The 25,843-nt window shown below is 40.7% G+C and overlaps 1 protein-coding gene across 22 annotated transcripts in view; it reads left to right on the top strand.

Annotated features, from left to right (window-relative positions):
* TNRC6B (trinucleotide repeat containing adaptor 6B) overlaps nucleotides 1-25,352 on the top strand; it is a 143,622-nt gene extending 118,270 nt beyond the window's left edge. For 17 of the 22 annotated variants that reach the window (XM_062620467.1, XM_062620470.1, XM_062620463.1 and 14 more), the window contains 12 exons: nucleotides 56-181; nucleotides 1,194-1,325; nucleotides 1,850-1,945; nucleotides 2,170-2,344; nucleotides 3,791-3,925; nucleotides 4,123-4,290; nucleotides 8,991-9,137; nucleotides 9,389-9,484; nucleotides 11,561-11,881; nucleotides 12,289-12,359; nucleotides 14,230-14,369; nucleotides 15,341-25,352. In XM_062620467.1, coding sequence (XP_062476451.1) covers nucleotides 56-181; nucleotides 1,194-1,325; nucleotides 1,850-1,945; nucleotides 2,170-2,344; nucleotides 3,791-3,925; nucleotides 4,123-4,290; nucleotides 8,991-9,137; nucleotides 9,389-9,484; nucleotides 11,561-11,881; nucleotides 12,289-12,359; nucleotides 14,230-14,369; nucleotides 15,341-15,731 — 1,998 coding nt within the window. In that variant the 3' untranslated portion in view covers nucleotides 15,732-25,352. The remainder of the gene's footprint in view (nucleotides 1-55; nucleotides 182-1,193; nucleotides 1,326-1,849; nucleotides 1,946-2,169; nucleotides 2,345-3,790; nucleotides 3,926-4,122; nucleotides 4,291-8,990; nucleotides 9,138-9,388; nucleotides 9,485-11,560; nucleotides 11,882-12,288; nucleotides 12,360-14,229; nucleotides 14,370-15,340) is intronic. The other 5 variants (XM_062620464.1, XM_062620480.1, XM_062620478.1 and 2 more) reach the window with 3 other exon arrangements.
* Nucleotides 25,353-25,843: the final 491 nt, after the last annotated feature.

The following is a 25,843-nucleotide window of genomic DNA, read 5'->3' as shown; positions in this document are numbered from 1 at the left end:
TAGAAATCCATTATCTTGAAAGATTCATCTTCTCACTACTGCTTTAATTTTGTAGGGTGGCAATCATGGTTTGTTTGGAAACAGCACAGCACAATCGAGGGGCATGCACACACCAGTGCAGCCACTAAATCCTTCCCCCAATATCCGGGCGCAAGTGCCTCCCCAATTTCTTTCTCCCCAGGTAAGGAATTTATAGTAACTGCTTACTTGCAAAAGTAGGGCTACAGCCTTCAGACCACATCATTGAGGTTACTTGACACATCTGTCTTAATCTTGACTTGTTGTTAAGAAATGGCAAATTTAGATAAGTAAAATTTATAGTTGGAAGTACTTATTATTAGTACTTTTTTTATTATTATTATTAGCCTTCTTATTCCAAGTTGATGGTAAATGCTCGCTATCAGTATTTTTAAACCTCATAATAGATTCAGGAATCCTGTGTCTTACGTAGGTTTTTGCAAACTATTTTAAAAAACAACAAAGAAAGTGAAAGCTGAAAATTTTTCTGATGTTTGACAAGTTGCTTAATTTTTTTCAAGCAGTCTTGTCCTGTGCTTCTTGCCCCCCTGAAAAGAGAGGCCTTGCATAGTACTCTATGTTGCACTTACATTGCAGAGTTCTAAGACCTCAGGATCTCCAAATGCAAAAGTTAACCTTTTACTTTCGATTTGGTGAAGGCTTTTGGAGATTCTTTTAAATTCTATTCGTGTAACTCTGAAATAATGCAGGGAGAAAGCGGGGATTCTTCTCCACCAACTCCTGTCTTTTACTATAGCTTATTCAGCATACAAAGGGATTAACTCTTTCTGTGAGGCACTGTTTCTTTGCTCTGATGACTGCCTGAATGCCTTTCTTTTCCCTTGTCAAGCAGTACGTTCTTAATGTGATAATGCAGTACTGTGATTACTAGTTACTTTAGTTCAGTCTCTAGCAACTGACTGGTTGGGGAAGGAACCTTTCTGTGTCTGTCTGCATCTGCACATGTAAATACTGTATTGTCAATCAAATGAGGTATTCACTCTGCTCAAGTCATAGATTGTGCACGTTTAAATGTCATCTGTTAAGAAATCTGTAATGTCTTTCCCAGAGCACCATTTAAGATTGGTGTCATACCTGTTGCTTTATAGAAATGCTTCATCATCTTTTCTCATAGCAGTGCATTTCTTGAGGGTATGTAACTGATTTCCATGCAGGTTTCGGCCTCCATGCTCAAACAATTTCCCAACAGTGGCTTGAATCCTGGTCTTTTCAATATGGGCCCCCAGCTTTCTCCGCAACAGATTGCCATGCTGAGCCAGCTTCCACAGATTCCCCAGTTTCAATTAGTAAGTAACTGTTAATCTTGTGAGACAGAGTTTTTACAAATTGTCTGTTGTAAGAGTTTTCCTTCTGTTTGTTGTAATTTTGGTTTGTTCTACTGATCTTGTATTACTTTTGTAACAAGTATCCTGTTCACTGTGCAAGAAAGTACAGGCCTGTTAGAGGGCAGCAGATAAACTAAACGGGCCTGTGTAATTATTGTGTTTTAGTGAGTTAGTAATGATTCTAAGCTATGTCTTTGTACAAAAAGCAGTTGTGTGTTGATTTTTTTAATAATGTCTTATTTAGACTTCTAGCCATAGTGATGGTAATAAAGCAGGTACTAGTAATACTATTGCATGAGATTAAATTAGAAACAAGTGAAAGAAGTAGTGTTGATGCATTCAGTATAATTGTATTTGACTGTGTGGAATGAGAAACAGTTTACCTAAGTTCTGAGCAAAGCATTTTGCTAGTGACTACCTCCTGGCAATTGCATTTCACTGCTGAGCGCTGTGTTTTCACTCTTCCCACCCCCCTTACCTCCTAGGCATGTCAGCTCCTCCTTCAGCAACAGCAGCAGCAGCAACTGTTACAGAGCCAGAGGAAGTTATCTCAAGCTGTGCGGCAACAGCAGGAGCAACAGGTGTGGCACTGGTTTTGTCAATCATATGAAGTATAAAATGCACTGGGAAAATGCAGTCTGCAGTAAAGACGGCACAGGCTTTAGCAATGTCATCTGCTCTCTTCAGATTCCACTTTGTAGAGAGCAAGGTCCTTTGGATCCCTTTCAAGTCACTGTTTCTTCATGTTTACTGAAATTCTGTGTTACAGTATAGGGTGTATCATTCCCATTTCTTTCATATGCAGATTGCTCGTATGGTGAGTGCCCTCCAGCAGCAGCAGCAGAGGCAGCCTAGCATGAAGCATTCACCATCCCACCCTGTTGGGCCTAAGCCACATTTAGACAGCATGGTACCCAATCCTTTGAATGTGGGTCTCTCAGATTTACAGACCAAAGGTCAAATACCTGGATACGGTTCAGGTAAGTACTCTGTGGAAAGCGATTTGAATGCCTGTAGATACCTTATTAATATGGTAATTGCATTGCCATATTTGCCAATTACACAATCCCAGATGGTTTGGGTTGGAAGGGACTTTAAAGGTCATCCAGTTCCAACTCCCCCCGCGATGGGCAGGGACACCTTGCACTAGACTAGGTTGTTCCAAGCCCCATCCAACCTGGCTTTGAATACTTCCAGGGATGAGGCAGCCACAGCTTCTCTGGGCAACCTGTTCCAGTGCCTCATCATAGAATCATAGAATAGTTAGGGTTGGAAAGGACCATAAGATCATCTAGTTCCAACCCCCCTGCCATGGGCAGGGACACCTCACACTAAACCATTTCACCCAGGGCTCTGTCCAGCGTGGCCTTGAACACCGCCAGGGATGGAGTATTCACAACTTCCCTGGGCAACCCATTCCAGTGCCTCACCACTCTTACAGTAAAGAACTTCTTCCTTATACCCAATCTAAACTTCCCCTGTTTAAGTTTAAACCCGTTACCCTTGTCCTGTCACTACAGTCCCTAATGAATAGTTCCTCTCCAGCATCTTTATAAGCTCCCTTCAGTTACTGGAAGCCTGCTGTGAGGTCTTTACGCAGCCTTCTCTTCTCCAGGCTGAACAGCCCCAACTTTCTCAGCCTGTCTTCATACAGGAGGTGCTCCAATCCCCTAATCATCCTTGTGGCCCTCCTCTGGACTTGTTCCAACAGTTCCATGTCTCATAGTAAAGAATTTCTTCCTAATATCCTATCTAAATCTACCCTCTGTCAGCTTAAAGCTGTTCCCCCTTGTCCTGTTGCTACATGCCCTTGCAAAAAGTCCCTCTCAGGATTTCTTGTAGGCCCCTTTTAAGTATTGGGAGGCTGCTCTAAGGTCTCTCTGGAGCCTTCTCTTCTCTGGGTTGAACAAGCCCAACTCTCTGAGACTGTCTCCATAGGAGAGGTGCTCCAGCCCTTGGAAGCAACTTCATGGCCCTCTGTACTCGCTTGAGCAGGGCCATGTCCCTCTTGTGTTGGGTGCCCCAGAGCTGGACGCAGTACTCCGGGTGATATCTCATGAGATCAGGGTAGAGGGGGAGAGTCGCCTCTCTCAACCTGCATGAGTGAGTCCAGAAATAACTATGAAATGCATATCGACATTAGGGTAAAGGTTACGACAGCTATCAGCACTTGAAGAAACTGCATTGTTTTTCATTACATGGGAACATGACAAACCTAATAACAAAGCATATCCTGGTGTGGTGTATTGACCTAACAGGCTATTTGGAAATTGCCCCTTGAACATTTCATTTGCTACTGTTGATTTTTTTGTTGTTTTTTTGATTTTTTTTTAATACCTTTCTTATGATAACAATGATTCCCTGTTTAAAGATGTTTAAACTAAAAAGAGTGAATGACAGTGGAGTTTTGTTTGTTTGTTTCACAGGCTTTGGCTCGAGTAGCATGGATTATGGCATGGTGGGAGGGAAGGAGGCTGGAACAGAATCCCGCTTTAAGCAGTGGACTATGATGGAAGGGCTGCCCTCTGTGGCTTCACAAGATGCCAATATGCACAAAAATGGTGAGAAGGGGACTGGCTATTTTGGGAATGTTCTTGCAGTATCCTCTTTACTGGAGGTGAAATAGCTCATATAAAATTATGCTTCAAGTTAGTGGATGTCTTAGCAATATGCATCTTAAGTATTTTTTTGTGTAGTATCCCATACTGGTAAAGATCCCACCCTTTCCCAAGTGTAAATGTGTCTCTTTAATGCTCAGGTGCAATAGTGCCCCCTGGGAAGACTCGTGGAGGATCGCCCTACAACCAATTCGACATAATTCAGGGCGACCCCCTGGGTGGCCATGCTGGTGATAGTTGGTTACCTGCCAAATCTCCACCAACGAACAAGATTGGAAGCAAATCCAGCAACGCCAGCTGGCCTCCAGGTACTGCATGAGGGCAGGGGTTATGTCCTCACTTTAGAGTAGGTGTGCTGGGAACTTTCCTCATTGTGCTTTTTAAATAACCACTGCAAGGAAAATATTTGCTTGGCCTGTTTTGTTTTGTTTTTTAAATTTTTTTCCACATTAAATTAGAATGTAAATGTTGAATTTCTAGTTAAAAATTGCTGGTCTAAATATGAAATAACTGCTGGATTACCTGACTACTATTTTGGTTTTGTTAGGTGAACTCTCTGTAGTTTGGTGACTTTACATTTACAGAACTTTCCATGAGAACACTTGTTCATAGAATACACAGTACTAGCTCCCTCCTCTTGTATTGACTCCTTTTTTGCATTGTGCTAGACTGACACAGGGTGTAAAAATTCTCACTGAGAGCGTGGAATCGGAAAGCAAAAGATGTGAAAGCTTGTTTTTCATGATGGTGGGAATAGGATTTTCTTGACCTTTTGTATTTTATGTAGCGTGAACGTTTCTTCTGGCAACTGTTCACAAATATGGTCCATTGCAGACCACAAGGTTTCCCTTGCCAGCGGTATTGGTACAGTGCACATACAATATGTGCTGTGTTGTTGTGGTTCACCTTGCTCATGTCATGTAAAGGAGCGTTGGCCATGTTTCAGTACTACACAGCAATCTTGTGGCTTGAGTAGAAGTTTCTTGAGTTTTGGATTATAGGCAGTAGCACATTCTTTAAGCTTTCTAGAGTTTCACTGGCAGAATTTTGTCTTTCCAGTAGAAAACTCAGATATCTAGGAAAAATATATGTGTATTTGAATACACGTGTCATTTTCTTTATAAAACATTCATTGGACACAGAGTGGTGTCCTTGAAGTTGCATGGGTTAATCACCAGTGCTGTTCAGCACATAGTGAAGGCTCTGATTTTTCTCTGCCTGGAAGGCTCTTGCATTCCAAGGAAATACTCTTGACTGCAAATTCTCTGCTTTGTATCCCCTCTGATACAAAAAAATAAAGCTGCAGGTGTATCTTCTGGGTAAATCAGTAGTTCAGACCTTGCATCAGAAAGCCTAGGAATCTGTATGACCAGTACAACTGAGGAAACCTACAGAAGTTGTTAAAGTTGGACTTGATCTTAAGGTCTTTTCCAACCTAGTTGATTCTGTGTGGGAAGCCCCCAGTGTCTAACTCTGGCAAGAAAATGTTTTCTGATGAGGTAACAGAGTTAAAGAATTAATTATCTCATAAACATGTGCACACCCACATTTCATAACACTGACTGCTCTCTGTAGAGGTGTATTTGCATTACATTTCTGTTAGCCTGGTGGTTCAGTACCATTTCTGGTAAAGCCTGGTTCTTAAGCTGGAGTTACTATTAATAATGCAAGAAACCACCAAAATTTTGATTTTTTTCGGGACCTCCCTCATAGACTCATTTTGGCTGAACTTGTCTTTTCAGTCACCTTTCTCATATACAGTAGTGAGGAATGCAGTACTCCTTGGAATGTTAGGAGAGGTATGTGAAAATCAGCTCTTCCCTGTTTACAGGTTTTGGGGTAGCTGCTGATTCTGGCAAGATTCTTGGTAGCAGAAGGCTGTTGCAGACTTGAGAAGCTGAACAGCTACTCTTTGCCCCCCATTGATACCATAGAGCTTTCTTAGTCATACCTGCAGTCTCCCTGTCAGTGATAACTGTTTTCTGGTGCTGACTGCCTCACCACTGTGAGAGGATAACTGGAGGTTACAAATCCTGAATAGAAACTCACCAAGTTCATCAGTACTGTCCCAAATTTCTTGTATAAATTAATAGCCCATAACTGTGACTGCAGATGTCATGTAACAGATCATGGGGTTTGGCATGTGGCTTTTAAACATTTATTGCTGTATTGCTAGCCCTCTCTTATGAGGTCCATAGACTATTGGACAAATGTTTTTGTCCCATAACCACAGCCACTTAAGCTGTCTCATAACCTCTCTAGCTTATTGGTTCCATATCAACACCCCTGATGAAAGAATAAAGATCCAAAATGATTTTACACTGCAGGTCCTTTTTCTCTGTAAGCTTGTAGATGAGGCCCACTGTCAGTTCCTGATGTGGAGATAATATTTTAATTCCTATTGCTGGAAAATAAGCTGGTGACAAAAATGAGTTCACAAGCGGGAGTATCTTGAAATAGGTGCATTTTCCTTTGAATGAATACAGTGGTCACTCAGTATTCACCCTGACTTCACCTTTCACATTTTCCTCTGAAATGCCATCTGCTGCAGAAATTCTGCTGTTCAAGAGAGCAGTTTTGTTCAGCATAAAGATAAGTGAAGTGGTGCCTAATCAAACTGATAATCACAGCTGGAGGTGAGAGCAAGTGTTGCTGCATTGGTGAGAACTGTATCTTTGGTTGCGTCACACAGAATTGCATACCTAGGTAATACTAGTCTGTAAATTTCCCATTCAAGAGCAGTTCAGTCATATTCTGCAGGCAGTCTGGCTTGGGTATGTCTGTCGTGGTTTTCCTAATAATCTTATATTTGAACTTTTTGGGAGAACCTTTGGGATATCGGTGGAGAAATGCATTTCATGTTGTCTTTACTGTCTAGAAATCAGGCATGTCTGTAGGGAAAGCTGCTGAATGTGCGTAACTGCCAGTCCCAAAGGATAGTTTGAAAATATGTCAGTATGCTGAGGTTCAAGGAAAATTCCAAACCAGGATTAGATTGATGAGTGAATATGTTTATATACACTATGTCTGGTCTTTGGAGCCTTGTTTAAATATTCCTTATTGTTTTGATCGGCACTTACTATGCACTTAATTTTCAGTCTCACCAATTCTTAGAAATCTTTACAAAGGCCAGACTTATATCTTTTTAATTTCTGCAAATGAGTTCTAATTTCGGGATCCTAACCTGAGTTCATGGATTCTTTATCTCAGACTAGACCCAAGAGCTGCATTGCTTGTTCCTTAAGCATAAGGTGATTCTGTTTGTCAGACTACTGCAGTATTTCGGGAGTAGCTGAGCAGATTCCTGCCTTGATGCAGTGCTGATTGCTCATAATGCTGGAAATGTTGATGTCTTGTATGCTAGATGATTTTGTTACTAAAGATTGGGAGATGTGATTGAGGTTTGCAAAATCAGGAAAGCAGTGAACAAGATAAATGCAGAATTGTCATCCTATGAATTCTGCAGCACTAGAACCTTGGTGCAAATGCTGGATAGAAAAGAACATATACTTTAAGCAACTGACAACTTTTTTTCCTTTCAAGAGTGGTGAACTTGTGGAATATGTTGCTTTTAGAACTTCTGGAGACAAATGCTACTAGCCAGTTGAAACAGTGATTGGATAAACCAGTGGAATAAGTGTTTCACAAGCAGGTGCTCCCAGACTGAGGGTATTTCTGGCATCCTGGGTAGAAGGACTGTAGGTGCTGGGAGAGTGTGAGGGCAGTAGCCTACAGATAGTAGTAGCCAAGTTTGCTTTCTGTCCCTAAATGGTATCTCTCCCACCACTATTAGCAGAATGCTGGGCTAAATAAACCACATTTTAGACCCAGTGGAGCATTTTTTCCATCTTTTGAGATTCTCCTGCCAGTGCATTAATACTGTTGTTGCTGCTGTGCCAGTTGTTTGAATAAGTAGTATCACATTTTCTTCTGTATTTGTGAAAGTCAGTCTTGACTATGCTTCTTCGTTACAAAGGTGACTGAAATGAACCCTTCCATACCAGGTTTACGCTACATGGTTTCATCACAAAGAGCACATTCTGGATCCTAATTTTAATAATGGATTTTTAATTACACACAAATATTTTGCCATTAATTATTTCAGAACTTCAGATTGGAAATAAAGGTATCATTCCATATCCTGGACTTCTGTCTGCAAGGGGTGAATCTGCCACCATTGCACTCTTTTCACACCCAAATTGTCACATATCTGAAGCTTCTTTATTTGTTTTTGTGTTTGGCAGTTTTACTTTTCCCTCACTGCTTCCAGAATGGACAGCACTTTGTTCACTGAACATCTAGTCAGAGAAGGAAACAACTTGCTGATCTTTCTTAGAGTAACTGCATTTTTTGTATGTTCGTAATTCATATAACTCATCTTGTCTTAAAAATATGACATGCCTGGAGCTATAGTTGAAAGGAAAGGAAAGAATAAGTATACTCCATCTCATTTGAAAGCATGAAGAACATCAGTGAATATATAAATTGCTTTGACCACAAGGCATCTCATCTTAGCATTATCTCAATACTGCTAGCTAATATGTAGTGTGTGTGTACCTAGAGTATAAAATGTCAAATGTTCTGTTTAAAAACTCTTTAAGGTAGGTAGCCTTTCTTTGAGAAAGGTTTCTGCACGTACACAAAGTGTGTGTGCAGAATATAATCTTAAAATATATATTATAATCTTGCATATCTTAAAAAATATATAATGTGTTAAGGAAGGGTGTAACTATTGAAGCCTCATTTAAATGTAGTAAAACAGGAATAGTCGAAGGATTACCCTGTGCACTTGCGCTACTTTTTGTAGTGTAGACTTGTATTTAGGCACCAGAGCAAGTGCTGTGGGAGGAAATGTGAAACAGATTTTAATTAAGAAATGTCTTGATATTTTTTCTGAGGAACAGTGTAGAAGACAATTACCTGCCTTCCTAAAATATCTTTAACAATTGCTTCTAGTAAATGGCATTTCCCTTTTTGCATCTAATTTCTTTCTCCCCTCCCATTCCAGAGTTCCAACCAGGAGTGCCATGGAAAGGTATACAAAACATTGACCCTGAATCTGACCCCTATGTGACCCCTGGAAGTGTGCTGGGGGGGACAGCCACATCTCCCATTGTAGATACTGACCACCAACTTCTGCGGGACAACACCACAGGTAAAACAGTGAATAACTGCTATGTAATTATTTTAGTCATTCTCATATTTGAGAATATTCTGATGTTCCTTTCATAACAGGGTAATAGTCTATTGCATTTGACTAAGAAGGAAGCCTGTGTGCTTTTTTACACTGCGGCTGCTTTATCACATTGACAGCTTGGCACAGTTGTGGCTCTCTTGAGGTTTTAACAGTGTTACAGAAATCTGTGAAATTGGTCTACTCTTTCTCTCTCCTTTTCCCTGTGATAGGGTCTAATTCTTCCCTCAACACCTCGCTGCCTTCACCTGGTGCCTGGCCCTACAGTGCCTCTGACAATTCCTTCACCAACGTTCATAGCACTTCAGGTATGTAGACTTCGAAAATTACCTGGGCATTTTCCACTTATTCACTAACTCCTCATTCTTGGTTAACTTTGAATAGTTAGTCTTTCAGTAGTTTCTGAGGGACTCAGGTTCGAGTGGTTGATCAGATAGTTTTCCTCCTGATGATAAAATACTCTGTTGTAATTGCTTTAAAAACTAGACTAAGAATCCTCTACCCTTCCTCCCACCCCTATACAAAAGTCTTAGTTATGTGTCATGGTTTAACTCCAGCTCACCAGCCCACTTGCCAACAAACTGGTGAGATGGAGGAGAAAATTGGAAGAGTGGAAGTGAGAAAACTCATGGGCTGAGACAGTTTAATAAGTAAAGCAAAACAAGGAATTCATTCACCGCTTCCCATCAGCAGGCAGGTGTTCAGCCATCTCCAGGAAAGCAGGGCTCAGTCATGCATAACAGCTACTTGGAAGACAAACACCGTTACTCTGAATGTCCCCCACCACCTACTTCTTCTCCCAGCTTTCTGTGCTGAGCATGACAGCATATGATATGGAATATCACTTTGGTCAGCTGTCTCAGCTGTGTTTTCTCACAACTTCTTCTGCACCTGCAGCCTGTTCACTGGTGGGGTGGGGTGAGAGGCGGAAAAGCCCTTGGCTCTGTGTGAGTGCTGCTCAGCAATAATTAAAATATCCCGGTGTTAGCAACACTGTTTCCAATACAAATCTAAAACGTAGCCCCAAACTAGCTACTGGGAAGAAATTTAACTCTACCCCAGCCAAAACCAGCAAGTTAAAGAAGTGCGCAGCAGATGCAAAAGTTTAAAAAAAAACACATGCACAGTATGTTGACCTGTGTAAGGATTTGGTTTGTAGATTTTTAAACATACCTGCTGCTGTATGAGTTTAGGTGAGTGATTTTATTCATTTTAACTTCAGAATATTGAAGTGCTGTGAAAGAAAGAGTATTGCCTCAGCTTTTATAGCCACTCATCATTCCCTGAAACCTGGAGAGAGAGAGAGAGTGGCTTTAATCCTCTGGGTTTTAAAGGTTGGCCCGTAAATAGTAAATTAGATACCTATTTCAGATGCTTGGTAAGAAGGTCTCTAAAGCTTTCTTGTGAAAAACGGTTTCTGCACACACTTCTGAATACGATGCTGGAAATACTTGCTCCAGACAAACCATTTGGATTTTGAACTTCTTACAAATGCAAGAGTTTTCTCTTGAAGAGAGTGTCTTGACAGCTTCTTAAAATTAAGCGAATGTGTGTAAATAGCAGAAGTGACAAACATGGCACAGAGCTACATCTGGCCCAAACTTTGTTTTTTGTACCTTACTCAGTGAAAGCTGTGTTCATATGTTATTGCAGCATCTTCACCAAATCCGTTGAAAATCCTATATAGCCTCGAGGGAAAACAATGTTCCTGCTGCCAGTTTGTGGGGTCACTTCAGTTTGAAGAAATATCACAGGATTCCAATGACAGAGTCATAGTCCTGGGGAAAGGAGTGGCATGTATCAGCTTCTTACCTCTGCTTAAGTTTTGTCTAGCACATAAGAAAGACCCAAGAAATTAAAAATGATTGAGGTCATAGTTGAATTGAGGAGACTAGACTAGTGCCTGGCACACATACCATTTTCTGCACATCTTGTTAAACTACACTCCAGCATTTTACAGGCAGAAGGCAGGTCATCTGAATTAGGGATTTAGAATTCACATTATCTGTAAAACAAACTGAATCTAGTGAAAGCAGGAAGGGCGTTCAGTTTACTAACCTATAGGTTAGTAGTGACCCAACTTGTAAGAATTCTCAGGTTTTCAAATGTAATATGGACATCAAAGTTGCTGTTCATCTTATTAATGATTGAACATACTGCAGCCGGTTACATTATCGGAAATGTCAGCATATATAAAATAAGCAAAGATGAACTTGCATGTAGCATGGTGCCTTTTGGTGTAGTAAATTAACTGTTGTATGGTTTTGTGCTTTGTGCTTGTCTCTGATATAAATACGGCCAAAGGGTTTACAGCAGTAGTACAGATAAAGGCTAGTTGAATCTCACAAATTTCTCTAACACATACAATTTATTTAATCTTCTAGCAAAATTCAGTGATTACAAATCAACATGGTCCCCAGATCCCATAGGACACAATCCCACTCATCTCTCCAGCAAGATGTGGAAAAACCATATTTCCTCAAGGAACACTACAGGGCTGCCCCGCCCGCCTCCTGGCCTGACCAACCCCAAACCATCATCTCCATGGAACAGCACAGCATCCCGATCGGTCAGGGGCTGGGGGGCACAGGACTCAAGGCTTGGCTCTGGTGAGAAGAATCAACTGATAGCACCATTGATCAGACCTGAGGAGTGTACGTTTTACAGCACTAATGGTTTGGAGGAAAGAAAGTTGCAGTTGTCTGGTAAAAGATAAAAAAAAGTTCCTTCTTGAAATGGAAATTTGCTGTCAGTAATGGGGTTGGACAGTGGGTGGGAGTTGTGTGTGGAATTCCAGGTCCTGCTGCAGGGGAAGGAGTAAAGAGGGCTGGAAGCTGCCAGGAGGAAATAGCTACCACATGGGGCTTTTCATAGATGCTTTCCGTGGGTGGGAAACTCCTCAAATATAAACTCTAGTAAAAAGTGAATCTTGATAGGAAATGTGGGGAAAGATGCGGTTTTGTTTTCAGGACTGAAGATCAGGCTTTCGTGTGTTAGCAGGGTTGATAATGCCAATAATGAATTTGCCTGAGATTTGAAAGACCTGACTATAAAGGAAAATGGTTTTCTTTGTATCAAATCTGTCTTGATTATCCTGTCTTCTAATTTGCAGCATCTACTTGGAGTGATGGTGGCTCAGTTCGTCCTAGCTACTGGCTGGTTCTTCACAATCTCACTCCACAGGTATTTTCTGTTGTTGTCTCTGGGAACTTGTTTGCTTTACCAAGATACAGATTTGTGGATTCTGCAAGTGTTTCTCTTTGAGCAAAATCTAACAAAATCAGATTTCTCAGCATATGTAAAATGTGTTTCTTCTAAACTGGGCTGCAGTCTGATTGTTTTTTCTACTGTAATCTCTTCAGCTTTAAGATGTTCAGGTTTTGCTACACAACCTTTCATTACCTAGACTTTCAAAAAAATTATTGGAACAGAAAGATTTTTCTTAGAAGTAAGGATAAGTTGCATGACCATAATGTGAGATGGTTTATAGCTGTTAAAGAGACTGTTCTTTGGGACGTTGTCAATAAGAAAGCTGGTGTAACTGCCAGTTTTCATTTTGGTGTTTCCATAGTGAAGCCACAGAATGTTTCCAGCACTCCTGCCAAAAACAGTCTAGTTAGGTTATTCCTGCAAGTATTCTTGGAGCTTGTGTCCTTTCAGGACAAATTCTGTGGAATCCTGGTTTCAGCAACCTCAGTTAGTCTGTATTCAAGGCTTTGGAAAAGCCTGTATGATTATCAGCAGCACCCTGAGGTCTAGACAGTGTCTCCTGTTCAGCAAGGTAATTTACCATGCTTCTATTACAGTTCAAGGAAGCATGAGTGTGAAAGGAAAAACTAACACCTCATTCAGATCACCCATAATGGCACATTGTGCTCCTTTCATGGAAGAGGCTCTTTTCGTTGACATGAAAGATACAGGAGTGGTGTGAAGAGACACAGTTCTAAGTCTCCCTTGTGCAAGGTAGTTTAATACTGCTTTAGGAATTGTTTAATGAAAGAATGTAATTTTGGAGGCATTTAAGGTAATAGAGCAAGAAGCAGATGACGTCTCTTCCATAACAAATCCTCTATTCATTGTGGGTCAGTACATTAGAGAGAAGGAAGCATAAAGGTTAAGGTGGATTCAGGGACAGTATCTTCATTTCAGGTTTCTCCGTTTTTAACTTTTACCATGTTTGTACTCCCATACAACTTCCTTTTCCCAGGTTTGAGCTGTATTATATAGTAGAGGGTGGGGAGGGAGAAGGAAGAAAGTAGCACTTCCTTAAGTATCTGCACATATGGATCCCATTCATGTGTGTATGTTCCTGTGGCATACTAGGAATGGAATCTGTCTGTACAGAACACTGTGGAGAACAGCAGTTACTGGAGGTAAGTAACAAGCTGTTACTGCTGCAGAAGGAATGTAGGCAACAACTGCTGTGAAAACATTAATTCAGGAGGAATGAACATTGCTGGGTTTGGCAGAAAGATCACTGACTGCTTCTGTGACACTGTCTTCATAACCATGAAGACAGAAAAGCACCAAAATAAACTTTTAAAAACCCTCATTGCAAAGGTGGTATTTCCACTTCTACAAAGAACTTTTAAATACTGATTGATCTAAATTCTACTGAAATCTGAGTGCTGGAAACTAAGACGTTCTCGTTCCCCTGGTATAAATGGCTGAGGATGATAAGAAGTACAAGTTATGTATATAAATGTGTGATAAGAAGTACAAGTTATGTATGTAAATACTGGAAAACTGGCCAACATAAGGACAGTGACAGAAACTTGGTGAGGTGTGGAAAACTACGACTCAAACTACAAGTGCATGGGAAATATAAGTCACATTATTCCATAAAGCAAAGTCATTGTAATTGTGGGAAGCCAGGGTATACTGATTCTGTTTGAGAACTGAATTCTGTCCCCTTTGTTTACTTCCCTGTGCTTTCACCTGTTTCCCTTTCTGAGAGCAGTTTATCTTTTAATTACCAAGACAAAGTTACAATTGAAGTCCCTTTGGGGAAACAGTTAGAAACATCTGCCTTATCCTGACTGTTCTTCCTCAGATCGATGGGTCAACCTTGAGGACGATCTGCATGCAGCATGGCCCACTGCTGACATTCCATCTGAACCTGACCCAGGGCACCGCCCTTATTCGATATAACACCAAACAGGAGGCGGCCAAGGCCCAGACTGCACTGCACATGTAAGCAATCCCCATGTCTGTTCTTTGTTACTGCGTTAGTCATGAACACAAGATGTCTGTCCAGTGTTTATGCTTTGGGACTTCGTTTCAAGTATCATGGTTGGAAGGGAATCTTTCTTTCATTGGTGGAGGAATAAGAGAAACAAAGATGCCTTCTGTCTGTGTAGCTTTAATTGCTGGCACAAACTGGCACATACAGAGCTAAGAGGGTGCAAACAGGAGAGAAATGTGACCAGTATGCACCTACAGTGTAGAATTTTGGCCATTTTAAAAAAGCTTGTGAACTGTTTAAGATGAAACTCATTCTTATATGCATAACACAGATGTGTGGGAATCTGCTGAAGTTTTGAGATAGACCTGAAATTGTCGACTTAAAAAGCTGCAGGTCTTAGGCTTTATGTTCATAAGCTTTTTGTAGCTGAGTATGGCTCTGGTATGTTTTGAAAATTAGGCAGGTCTTGAGACAAAAATCTTGGTGGAGCTTGGGGGTGGTGGTTTCAGTTAAACTCAGTAAAACCTTTTGGACTATACTAATCTTACCCTGAATTTCACAGGCTTTTAACCTGTTCTTACTCCCTTTTGTTAGAAAGGTGGCATGTATGCATTTGCCAGTTTAGATACGCTATACAGGCACTTTTTCTTTTTCTCTTAGTGTTAATGTTCAGGACCTTAAGTTTAAATGTAGAAAGGTTTTGTTGCAGACATAGTAGCTGAATATTGAGGGAGGCAGTTGCTTGGTTTGGTTTTGGTGGGGTTTTTCCCCCTTTTAAAATGGAAGTTCTTGTGCTCTGAGTCAGTTTCACTGTTGAGAACAACTGAAATTTTCTGTGCTTGCTGCTTTGTGGCAAGCTGATACACCTCCTTTGGTTTGGGCACCTAACAGTGTTGGTTTTCATGCCTTTTGAATCCCTTGCCCTTACCTTCTGGCTCTAATCACTATTTTTTTTCTTCTGTGTATCTTGTCTTCTTAGGTGTGTGTTGGGAAACACTACCATCCTGGCTGAGTTTGCCACAGATGAAGAGGTTAGTCGTTTTCTGGCACAAGCTCAGCCCCCTACACCTGCAGCAACCCCAAGTGCACCCACAGCAGGCTGGCAACCCCTGGAGACAGGACAGAACCAGACAGATCCAGTTGGACCTGCTTTGAATCTCTTTGGTGGGTCAACAGGGCTTGGGCAGTGGAGCAGTGGTGGCGGCAGCAGCAGCAGTGGGAGTGATCTCACTGGCGCTTCGTTGTGGGGGCCCCCAAACTATTCTTCAAGCTTGTGGGGGGTCCCAAGTGTAGAGGATCCACACAGAATGGGCAGCCCTGCTCCCTTACTACCTGGAGACCTTCTGGGAGGAGGGTCGGATTCAATCTGAACTTAGAACTTTCAACTCTGACCTCGTGACCTTTTTTGGAACAGCAGCAGCACTAACTTGACCTTTTCGTTTTTTTCAACTTGCAATAAATACATTTATAAAAGGAAAAAAGAAAACGGAGAGAGAAAAAAAAAAAAAGGTGGGTCATTGACAGACTGTCTGAGCACATAGTTGCCTCCCTTATATAACTTCAGTTTTTTCGTTTGGAATATGAATCCAAAAAAGAGAACATATCACTCTTGAAATACTTGAATCATGAACGCCAACTAGAAAGACAATGTGAAGCAAGTACACATACCATTTAAATTTAAACACAAAAAAGTAAAAAAATTAGTTTCTAGTTTTTCACTTTTTCATGTTATACGGAAGTTGTTGCTAAGAAACATATATACTGAAAAAATAGCTTTTTAACTTCGTTTGCACTGGGTGTGTTTCCGTCCTTAGGTCTACCATGTTGGGTTGGGGTAGGGGAGGGTTTCAAAAGCAAAAGGGGGGGGGGAGGGGAAGACTTGACGGAGCCTCACTTTAAAAACAAAAACAAAAACAAAAAAAATTAAAAAGTAAAAACCCACAAAAAAAAAAAGAACAAAACAGAAAAAAAAACAACAAAACAAAAAAACCAACACTTTGTGATTGGCTGGTTGATAAGTACCAGTGTGTTCTGGCACATGTAACTGCCCACGTGTGCTTGTTTCTGTGTGAGTGTGTGTGCACATGTTTGTGTGTGTGCATTTTTTTCTCTCTATATATATAGTCTTGAAACGCTGCATTGCTGATGGTCTACGGGCTGGCTGGCCATCTGCATGTCTTGATTCTGAAACCAGGACGGGCATGGTGGAGTCCTTGTGGCTGAAGCAGAATCCAGTTGGGCTGGATTAAAATTCGTCAGTAGGTTTTTTTTTTAATTCATTTTAGCAGGGTGCTATCTCAAATCTGCAGATCATATTGAGTGGGTAGTTGCTTCCTGGCCCTTGTTCTAACCCTGTGGTAGAGCAGAACACTGCCATATCCAAAGGATTTGGTGAGAGGGGAGCCAATGTTGTCTTTTGAGTAGCAGTATATTTATTTATTTATGTCTGCATGTGGGGTTTTTGTACTGAGTGAACCCTAGAATGTTTGTTACGTAATGCAAGCCATTTTTTTTTTCTTCCAACGAGGGGAAAAGAGTAAATAAGACATTGCCATTTTTTGTGCAGCTAAGTCAAATTCTCTTATTCAGTGTCTCACAAGCTTCACTACCTTTAAAAAGAACAGCAGTGTTTCTTTTCTCCCCCAGACCTATATAGGCACCCATACTGATTCTTGAAGATTCCATCAAAAGCTTGAATGTCCAGCCCAACCAAATTACTTTTATTTGATTGACTGCTTCTATTAAAACTGACAAAAAACAAATGGTGTCAGCAAATCGCTGGCCGGCCTGCCTCATCTCCTGAAAGCACATGCAGCTAACTCCTTTCTGCGTCCTTCATGGTGAGCGTTACCTGTGCCAGGCCTTGGTGTATTACAGCGCCAGACCATCACTGACAGAAACGTTTACTTATGAATGTTCTTAAACCAGTGTGTACTTCAAAGGTTTCCTTTTGTTTCTCTGTGTTGTATTTTTCCTGTGTATGTGGTTTTGCTTAGGGAGGTATATAACTAGCAAAGACTTTCTTTTTTTTTTTTCTTTAAGAAGTATTGCACCTTTTTGTTTTTTTGTTTTTACTTTTTCTGTACTGTTGCTTTTTAATTTCTGTACTTAAGGAAAGGTTTGGGGTTTTTTTAGCATCAGTATAGTAGTACTCTGGGCAGGATAGGGGTGACCTGTAATCCACAGTGATAGCCAGTGTGTGCGTGCATGTGTGCGCTGGGAACAAAACTTTTCAGACCTGTTGTGAAAAAGAGTTGTAGCAGACTTGAAGGAACATCCCTTGACAGAAAGTGAGAGGTCTTTCGGAGGGGTGGGGAAGGGAGTGGGCCTGGGAGAAGAGGGAAGAGAGATGCCGGTACTTCTTCCGTAAGTGCTAGGACTTCCATGTGGTGTTGTCCAGCTGTTATACTGTCTATCAAAGTGCCGACATTCTGTACCAGCACATACCTGTCCATTCCAGCCCTCAGCGGTAGCAGTGTGCGGGCTTTATTATCTGGGGGGGGGAGAGGATAGGGGAGTCTTTCTTCAGCATTTTCATTGAAGGATATGACAATGTCTAACACATTTAACTCTTAAGCATGGGTTGGGTGGGAAGAAGGAAAAGCAGATTCAATTATGGGGGGGGGGGGGGGTGCGTGTGTGTGTGTGTGCGCGTGCCTGTGCAGGGGGTGGGAGGGAAGGGCTAGGGAGTTTGGTGACTTTTTTTAATTCGCCCTTTCTATAAAAACCCAATGTCACAAGGAAGACTGACTGAGGGAAATGCTGCATATACACATGCCTGTAGATTTGTATGCAAAGTGTTAAGTGACAAAAAGTACGAGTAGGTTTGTATTTGCTTAGTAAACTGGAGTGTGCAGCATACTCTGGCCCCTTCTGAATATACTTTTCTATCATGTCTCCTCTTTCATCCATCCCACCATGCACAAAGAAACAAAATGCTCTCTTCCAGCTCCTGCTAGCCAGTGCCCCTTGCGTGCACACATCCATACAGCTTTGTTTCTGCTAGTCTCTGCTTGAAGACTAGCTGCGCTCAGACATGCAGAACAGGTTCTTTAAAGTCCTGTGCCAGCAGTACTTCCTAGCGAAGCACCTTTGGCCTGAGTAAGCCAGTATCCATTCTGTCACATGATTTGCTATACATGCTGGTTCATTGCTGTGTTCCACCCTCACTTCTCTCTCCCAACCTACCCTAAGGTCCCTTTTCCTGCACTTTGGGCTAGTTGAGGTCATTGCGATACTACGGTGAAAGCCGGGTGCTAGAGCCCCTCTTGTTTACAAGACATAATGAGGGATTTGAAATATTTAAAAAGAAAAGCTAAATTGTTCTTCCATTGTAAGCTTAAAGGGAAAAAAATTAAAACATACAAAAAAAAAAGACCAAAAAGTGCATATATATATTTTAGATGAAGACTAACTCTGGGAGCATTTAACAGTGTTTTTGTTTTTATTTTAACATTTTATTTTCCTGCTTTAAATTTGCAAGCATTCTCAGGAATTCTAGGGTAGGAAGCCAGTTTTTTGAAGATGGTTTATTTAACCTTATCTTATCCTAGATAGATGGCTGTTTCTTGTGATAAACTTTTACAAGTTCCTGAATCTTCAAAATGTTTGAAAGTTTTTACTTTAAAATAAAAATGCTAAAAAAAATAAAAAAAGAAAAAGAAAAAAACAAGAAATCTCCAAACATTACTGTCAAGGGGGGAACAAGAATTTTAAAGACTGTAAGATACATTAAGAAAACTTCTCAATATCAGCAACAGAAATTCATTGTAATCTTAAACAAGTTGTGGGAGAAGAAGGGTTATCATTTGTAGTGCTTTGTTACTCATGCAGATAAGTGCAGTTGCATGGAGAAGTGTGTGAATGGAAATCTATCACTTTGTTCCCTCTTGATTGAAACTAAATGAAAATATTCTTAACAAGCACCTTTTTAAAAGCAGAGTGAAACTATAAACCTAATTAAAATGCAGTATAGCTTAAATGAAAAGAGTCCTCAGTTAGGAGGACTAGCAGGAAATACACGATGGTGCTTCTTTAAACCACTTTTAAGTAGTGCTAAAGAAAACCAGTGCTGACAGAATACCCAGTAATGAAGTAGATTTATTATCCTGCCCTTTTCAATACAGAAAAGGGAGGCAATATGTAAAAACTCCAGTAAAATGTACATTAGAAATGAGCTTTCCTGTTTTCACCTATTTGGTCAGTTTCATTGCCCACTTGGAGATTTGCTGCTTGCTTTTCTTCACCCACCCCACCTCCCAGTCTTCTGTTATATTTTCTATGGGGGGAAAATACCTGTTAAACTTTTCTGTTCACTCTATTGCTGCTGACTGTCGGGGCTTACAGTCTTGAACTTCAGAGTTCTGTGTTGGTTATGGCCAACTTCTGTCTCCCAGCTCTAAGGGTCAGGGGCTTAACTCTGCCTGAAATGGCTAGGCTCAAACCACAGAGACCGCGTTAGTGCCTTTTTACATGCACCCACATGCCCTACAGTAGGGAAGGGAAGAGAAGATGAGGCAAAGTGAGGCAGTATAGCCACTTGATGGAAGTAGATGTTCCCATTCTTAAGGAAAAGAGCATACTGTGTTAAGCATGTCATGCAATGAGTTATGAAACAGTAGTTAACTTTTTGTTATTAAAAAAAAAAAGATGCCAAATTCTGTCCTTTTCATATCAGTTGCCCAGTGTTTTCATGTTGCACTGTGTATACATCTGAGTGTATACGTGTGTATTGAAAATAATGCATCAATAAGAATAATAACGTGCTTTAAAAAAAATAATCCTGTCATGGGTCAGTAAAAGGAAGGTTTATTTAGGGAGTTTGGGGGGTTATTTTATGGAGAGAGTTTGAGCGCTTTTCCAGAGGTGTTCTACCAAATCTGCAATGTCCTAAAAGAGAGGAAGCTGTAGGATTTAATCAAAAGGAGCCCAGGAACTTGACTGTCATTTGGAAGCAGGTTGTGACTGGCTGCCAGAGAGTTGGCAGTCTGGAGCTTTGACAGTCTGCTGGGTCCAAGCCTATCATAGTACAACAGCCTGCTCCTCCTTTTGCTAAATGTGCAGCCTGCAAATGTTAGTGACTGTCTCCTTAGTGATAGTTTTCCTAAATCATTAAAGCAAGATTAATCTTAGAATTCTCCAGCTACAGTTGACAATTTTGTTCCACTCAGAATTACATGTAGCTAATGATGATGTTGCTAGTACGTCTTAGTCATGGCACTTCTGACTATGGCAAGTGATTCCTGAGCACTGTGCTAACCGGATTCATCTTCTGGGGACAACCGGCACTCAATGTAGTAAATAATTCTGCTACCATTTGAGCTCATAACAACGAAAGGTCAGCAGCAATTGATGTTAGAGTACTTCTGGGCTTTTACAGAACTGTTCCATGGAGGGAATCTGTGGCATCATCTTGTTTAAACTTAACAACAAAGGAGGTGGTTAAAAGAAGCTGGGGAAAGCACAGCTCAGAATAGGCTATGGGCATCTCCTTCTAGAGAAAAATAAAACATAACACCCTTCACTAAAAAACATTTTTTTACTTTCTCAAGTGACAAACAGAACTCTTTTTATTATTTTGTTCTTAGTTTTGGTTCTCCAGGGTATATACTTTAAACATACACATACTCTACAGGTGGTTTCAGCATTCCAGGTTTTCCTCCTGGTTTTGACTCCTCCATTGCTTATTTTGTAAAAGAAAAAAAGAAATACATTTTAGCAGTCTTGTAATCAAATATCCATTTGTTACCAGCCACTTTACCCCACCCTGCAGTGTGTATCAAGCTGAGAATTTTTTAATGGGTTTGATCTTTTACTGCATTTCAGTATTTCATTTTAGCAGTGAAATAAAATCTAACAAGAGTACAGCTCAGAAACCTGTGCTGAGAACTCTGGCATTTACTTTGGAAAGCAGCTGTAGTACTATGTACTTTGGAAGACATGCCATCTTTTCCTTACGTTTTTATGCTTTTACCTGGGCGCTTGCCCAGCAGTCCAGAGAGTGGGTTTTTTGTTGGTTTGGGTTTTTTTTCCAGTCACAGGGTGTCAGGTTTTCCTTACAAGTTTTTTATTTTGCTTCATGTTAAGTGGCTTGTGTAATGAGCAAGAATATTAAGCCAAGTGTGTTTTCCCTCTGCAGTATAAATAGGGTGTTTTCAACAAACTGGCTGGAATAACCACCTCAAGGATTAAATAAAATTGAACCTTCACATTAATTTGGCTTCCCCATCCATGAAATTTCTAAACATCTACTCCTTAGAAATTTTCCCCTATTCTTTCTTCCTGAAAATGCTGCCACATCTTTCACTGTGTCTCAGTAGTACAGCTAAACGATACTGTAGGGGTTTTTTTTGCTTCATTCTTAATTACGTTTAGCTCTTAGGCTTCTGATTTTGCTTGTGTGTATTTTCTCCCTGTTGACTTTCAAAGGAGTATATTTTGGGTATGTGAGAAACCCAAATTTGGCCAAGTCTGGTCCAGGAAATCAGGAGTGATCCTCATGTGATTTAGTCCCACTGACCTTAAATGAATGAGTACTGCTTGGGTAAGGGCTCTTTGTGTAATAAAACCTAGCTGGACCAGGGCCAAGGTAGCACATGAAGATCTGTTGTATTTCCGGTGCAGCAAACATCTGTGTTGCATGTATCACATTCACTGCAAATCATGTCACCTTAGTATCCAGGTTTCTCAAGTGGTTTGGAATGCTGGGTTTGCGGTAGATGATTATTAGCATCTCAGGGTATGAGTCCTGACTGAGTAAAAGGTAGTTTTTTCTCTCTGAAGAGGTAAAGTTCACCTGGCAGAAGCAGCTTTCTTAATTGTAAATATGCATGCATGTATTTGTGGGCAGGAAAGTAATACAAAGAAAAACTAAGTTGAAATGAATTATAGAAAATAAACAACAAAACAAAAAACCAAACAAATGCTGTTGAAGTGCAACTTTGGTCCTGAGTCTGAAACAACATATGCAGAATCTGTTGGTTTGTCTAAATCGATATTGCACAAAATACCATTTCTGTTCTGTAGTTTATTTGCTACTATTTTAGAGTTAGGAACTGATAGTCTTAGATCCTATCAGTTATTCCCACTGTGGTCAAAATACGAATGTCTAAAGCCCAAACTCTCTTCCGTTTCCTTCCCCTCCAGTAGTAGGCTTCCCCCTGTGGCAGAAGGATGGCAACATCAATGGGGAGAAATAAGCAAAATTTCCCAGTGTAGACAGAGCCGGTTTTCCCTGTTGTCCTGAATTCACAACCAGACCTAAAACACAAATCAAAAACTATGCTGTAGCAGAATTGTTGGTTGGGCTAAATGACAGGGGCCTAACTGGAGATTTTTACTAGCCTTGCTAGTTCATGTCCCTCACAATGTTTTGCATAAGTGTCCCATCACTGTAAATACCAGTGTTGCTGAATTTTACCAAAGTTCCCCTGCAGTAGATAATATTAACTAGGTCCATTTTTGTAATTACTCGCCAAGCAGAGCTTTGCCTACAGTAGAATTCAAGGGTCTGTCTGCATTGCTATTAAAACTGAGTCAGGGTCCTGTTTAAAATATAGCTCTCTATTATGTGGTGTTACGTGAGACTTTGTGATGTAGTAACTATAGCTTCTAATCCTTATATGAAAAGTGATTTAAGGTTTTATCTGTGCTACAAAAAGCGCCACAGCTCCCAGTGGTTTGGAGCCTACTTTTAAAACTACTGTCAGGCCAAGACGGATGCAGCTTCATCTGTGTCATGCAGCAGACAACATCCGTTTGCATCCACAGTTTGTGTGCGTGTTGCTTTTCATCAAGCTATGCAGGAAAGCTGTTCTCTCAAAGTCTCTCAGACTCCTGTGCTGTATGAGCAAGCTTCTAGCAAATCAAGTGCCCTCTGCAAAGAGCTATTTTCGCCCAGTATGTGTGACAGCTGGGACTGGTGACATTTGGCAGTGTTAGGTCTCCTGTTAATGTTGTAGTGAGAAAGGGAGTTCCTTGACTTGACTCTGACAGCCTTTCTGTTAATGAATACAGAGCACTCCAGAGGAAAAGGAAAGAGGAAAAATTCATTGTGCCAGCCAGCATTAAGTATTCTTGCAGCAGACATTCTAGACTGTGGTGGGCAGAGGGGAAGAGACTGGAGAAGTTTGCATGGATGCGCAATACAAGGAGGCTCTTGGTTATTAGTGTGGTGTTGCATTCACAGAAATAATTTCCTCTTTTTTTTTAATCTGTTCTTTTTTTTTTTTTTTTTTAATTGAGACATAGTGGAAACTTCTCCTGTTTCAGGTGAAACACAACCATAAGTGAACATTGTCTTCATCATTTACTGTTGAGCAGTAAGAGCAGGTTGCACAGCTTGTTAGAATAGCTATTTTAGTGACATGGTTATGATATTATGTGCTTTCTTTCCCCTCCCTCTCCCTGCCAGATATGGCTTACCCTTTCTATATAAGGCGCTGTGTGGGTTTTTTTGTTTTGTTTTGGGAATGTGTGGAGAAGAAGCAAAATGAAGTGAAAATGCAAGCCAAGGTAGAACAGCCTTACTTTAGGGGGTAGCCTTACAACAGAGCTTTATAGTGAGTGTGCTGTATTCCAAAATATGTAAGCCAAAAACAAAAAGAAAAAGCATTCATTTATGCAAAAAAAAAAAAAATTTAAAAGAGGTGTTGGAAGACTTCTTTAATATTTACCTTCTAAAGGTAGAGTAAGGTCTCACCAAGTGATACATTATTGTGATACTTCTTGCTGAGTCAGTAGGGATGGGTTGGGGTATAAGCGCTTAACATTTTCCTCCTATGTTTTTACAAGCAGTAAGTTAAATGTGGTATTTATGAATGTGCCTTTGTGAGTATAGTGACTGTCTAACTGAGGAGACCACTTGGGCTGGAGGGGAGACAATGGTCAATTTATTCTTTCAAGAGGTCAGATACTGAGATTGCAGCCCACTGGTCCCTTTTGACAAGCAGCATCTTTGGGCTGGTCTCTACACTGCACAATACGTATTCATATGTGGTAGAGATTGGGGGGGGGGGGGGTGCTAAGGGATGTCATGTGATGCACAGAAGCTGTTGATAGTTTTAGGCTAGTCTGCCATTGCAGGTTGAGTTTGTAAATGTATTGTGTGGCTTCTCTTTATGTTTGTGTGCATGAGTGTGCGTGTGGCTTTATTTTTTGTAAGCACTGGAGAATTGAAACACAGTGATGTTTGAGACAAATTTATACATGCAGAGAAGATGATGTTTTGTAGCTTCTGTTAAATAGTGGGTGCAGGCACACTTTTACCCTCTCTGTCCATGTCCTGATAAGAAAAACAGGAAATTATTTTTTTCCAACCCTTCAACTTCCAGCACACTTAATGTTGCCATTTAAATGAACAGGGTATTACAGAAGAAGAAAAAAAAAAAAAGAGTTTTTGAAATGGTGAGGTAGAAGTGTTTAAAGAAAGGTAAAAATTCTGAAGTAATTTTTGTTTCTTCGAAGCTGTTTGTAGCTAAACATGGGAATCTGCAGTGTCTCCTTCCATTTGTTTTTTTTTTTTATTTTCCTAATAATTCACCTCTTCGTCCCACCCAAAACATGAGGTGTACAAGAACAAGAGCTGTTGCTGTAGCCCTTCATAATTCCCACCCTGAAAAGAAACTCCAGTGGGATCCCTCAGCTCTATTCAGGAAGACAAAGAGAGGAGAGACTCTGCAGTTTTCTTTGCTTCGCTCTCATTCCTCTCTAATGGCCTTGAAATGTATTATTATGCAAATGTGAATTTTGATACTGAACTTAAGAAGAGGTTGTTTGTTCTTTTTTCAAAAAAAAAAAAAAGGTCCCATATGTGGTCAGCATTGCTTCTTTATTTTGTAAGTGAATTGTAAACTATGCATTCTGCAAAGGGGGTGTAGGGGACAAAGATAGCTTTGCTAAACTGTTAGGAGTTTCTGTGTCCATGGTATATCTATTATAGTTTGGGGAAGTGGGGAGGTGATGCCTTTGAAACAAAAAAGAGTTGAAAAGAACCTCTCTTTTTTAGAAGTTGGCCAATAGGTAACTGGGCAGAGATTTGGAAAACTAATGTTGCCTGCGAAACAGGATCAGCTCTGAACCTTACACAGGGTTGTGAATTCTAGCCGTGCAGTGTTAACCCAAGGCCAATAGGGTGAATGGGACACCAGCTCTACCTGGGAAACTTGCCTACCACCTCCTGTGTTCTGGCCCTTGTCAAGCTCAGGAAACACGGTGCCATAGGCACCGTCTTTTTGAATTTACTACTCATTTTCCATTACAGCAGTCCTTGTGCTCTTCCAGGAGAATTGGAACACAGCAGGGCCTTGATGTCTACACTTTCTTCTCCCTAAAATTTTCTTTGCTGCTCTTTCTGGCACAGCTCATACAGTAACAGCACAGCTGTGGACAAGATGACTTGGAGGACTGCATTTCTTCAACATAGCAGCTACCTGGGCTTTGTCGTCTGTACTGCCAGTGACTTGGCATTAATGTTGGCAGTGTG

The sequence above is a fragment of the Pezoporus occidentalis genome, unplaced genomic scaffold, assembly GCF_034315485.1.
Source record: "Pezoporus occidentalis ecotype Australia unplaced genomic scaffold, CSIRO_AGI_Poc_V1 ctg221, whole genome shotgun sequence".
NCBI lineage: Eukaryota > Metazoa > Chordata > Aves > Psittaciformes > Psittacidae > Pezoporus > Pezoporus occidentalis.
This window is presented reverse-complemented; position numbering and strand designations above follow the sequence as displayed.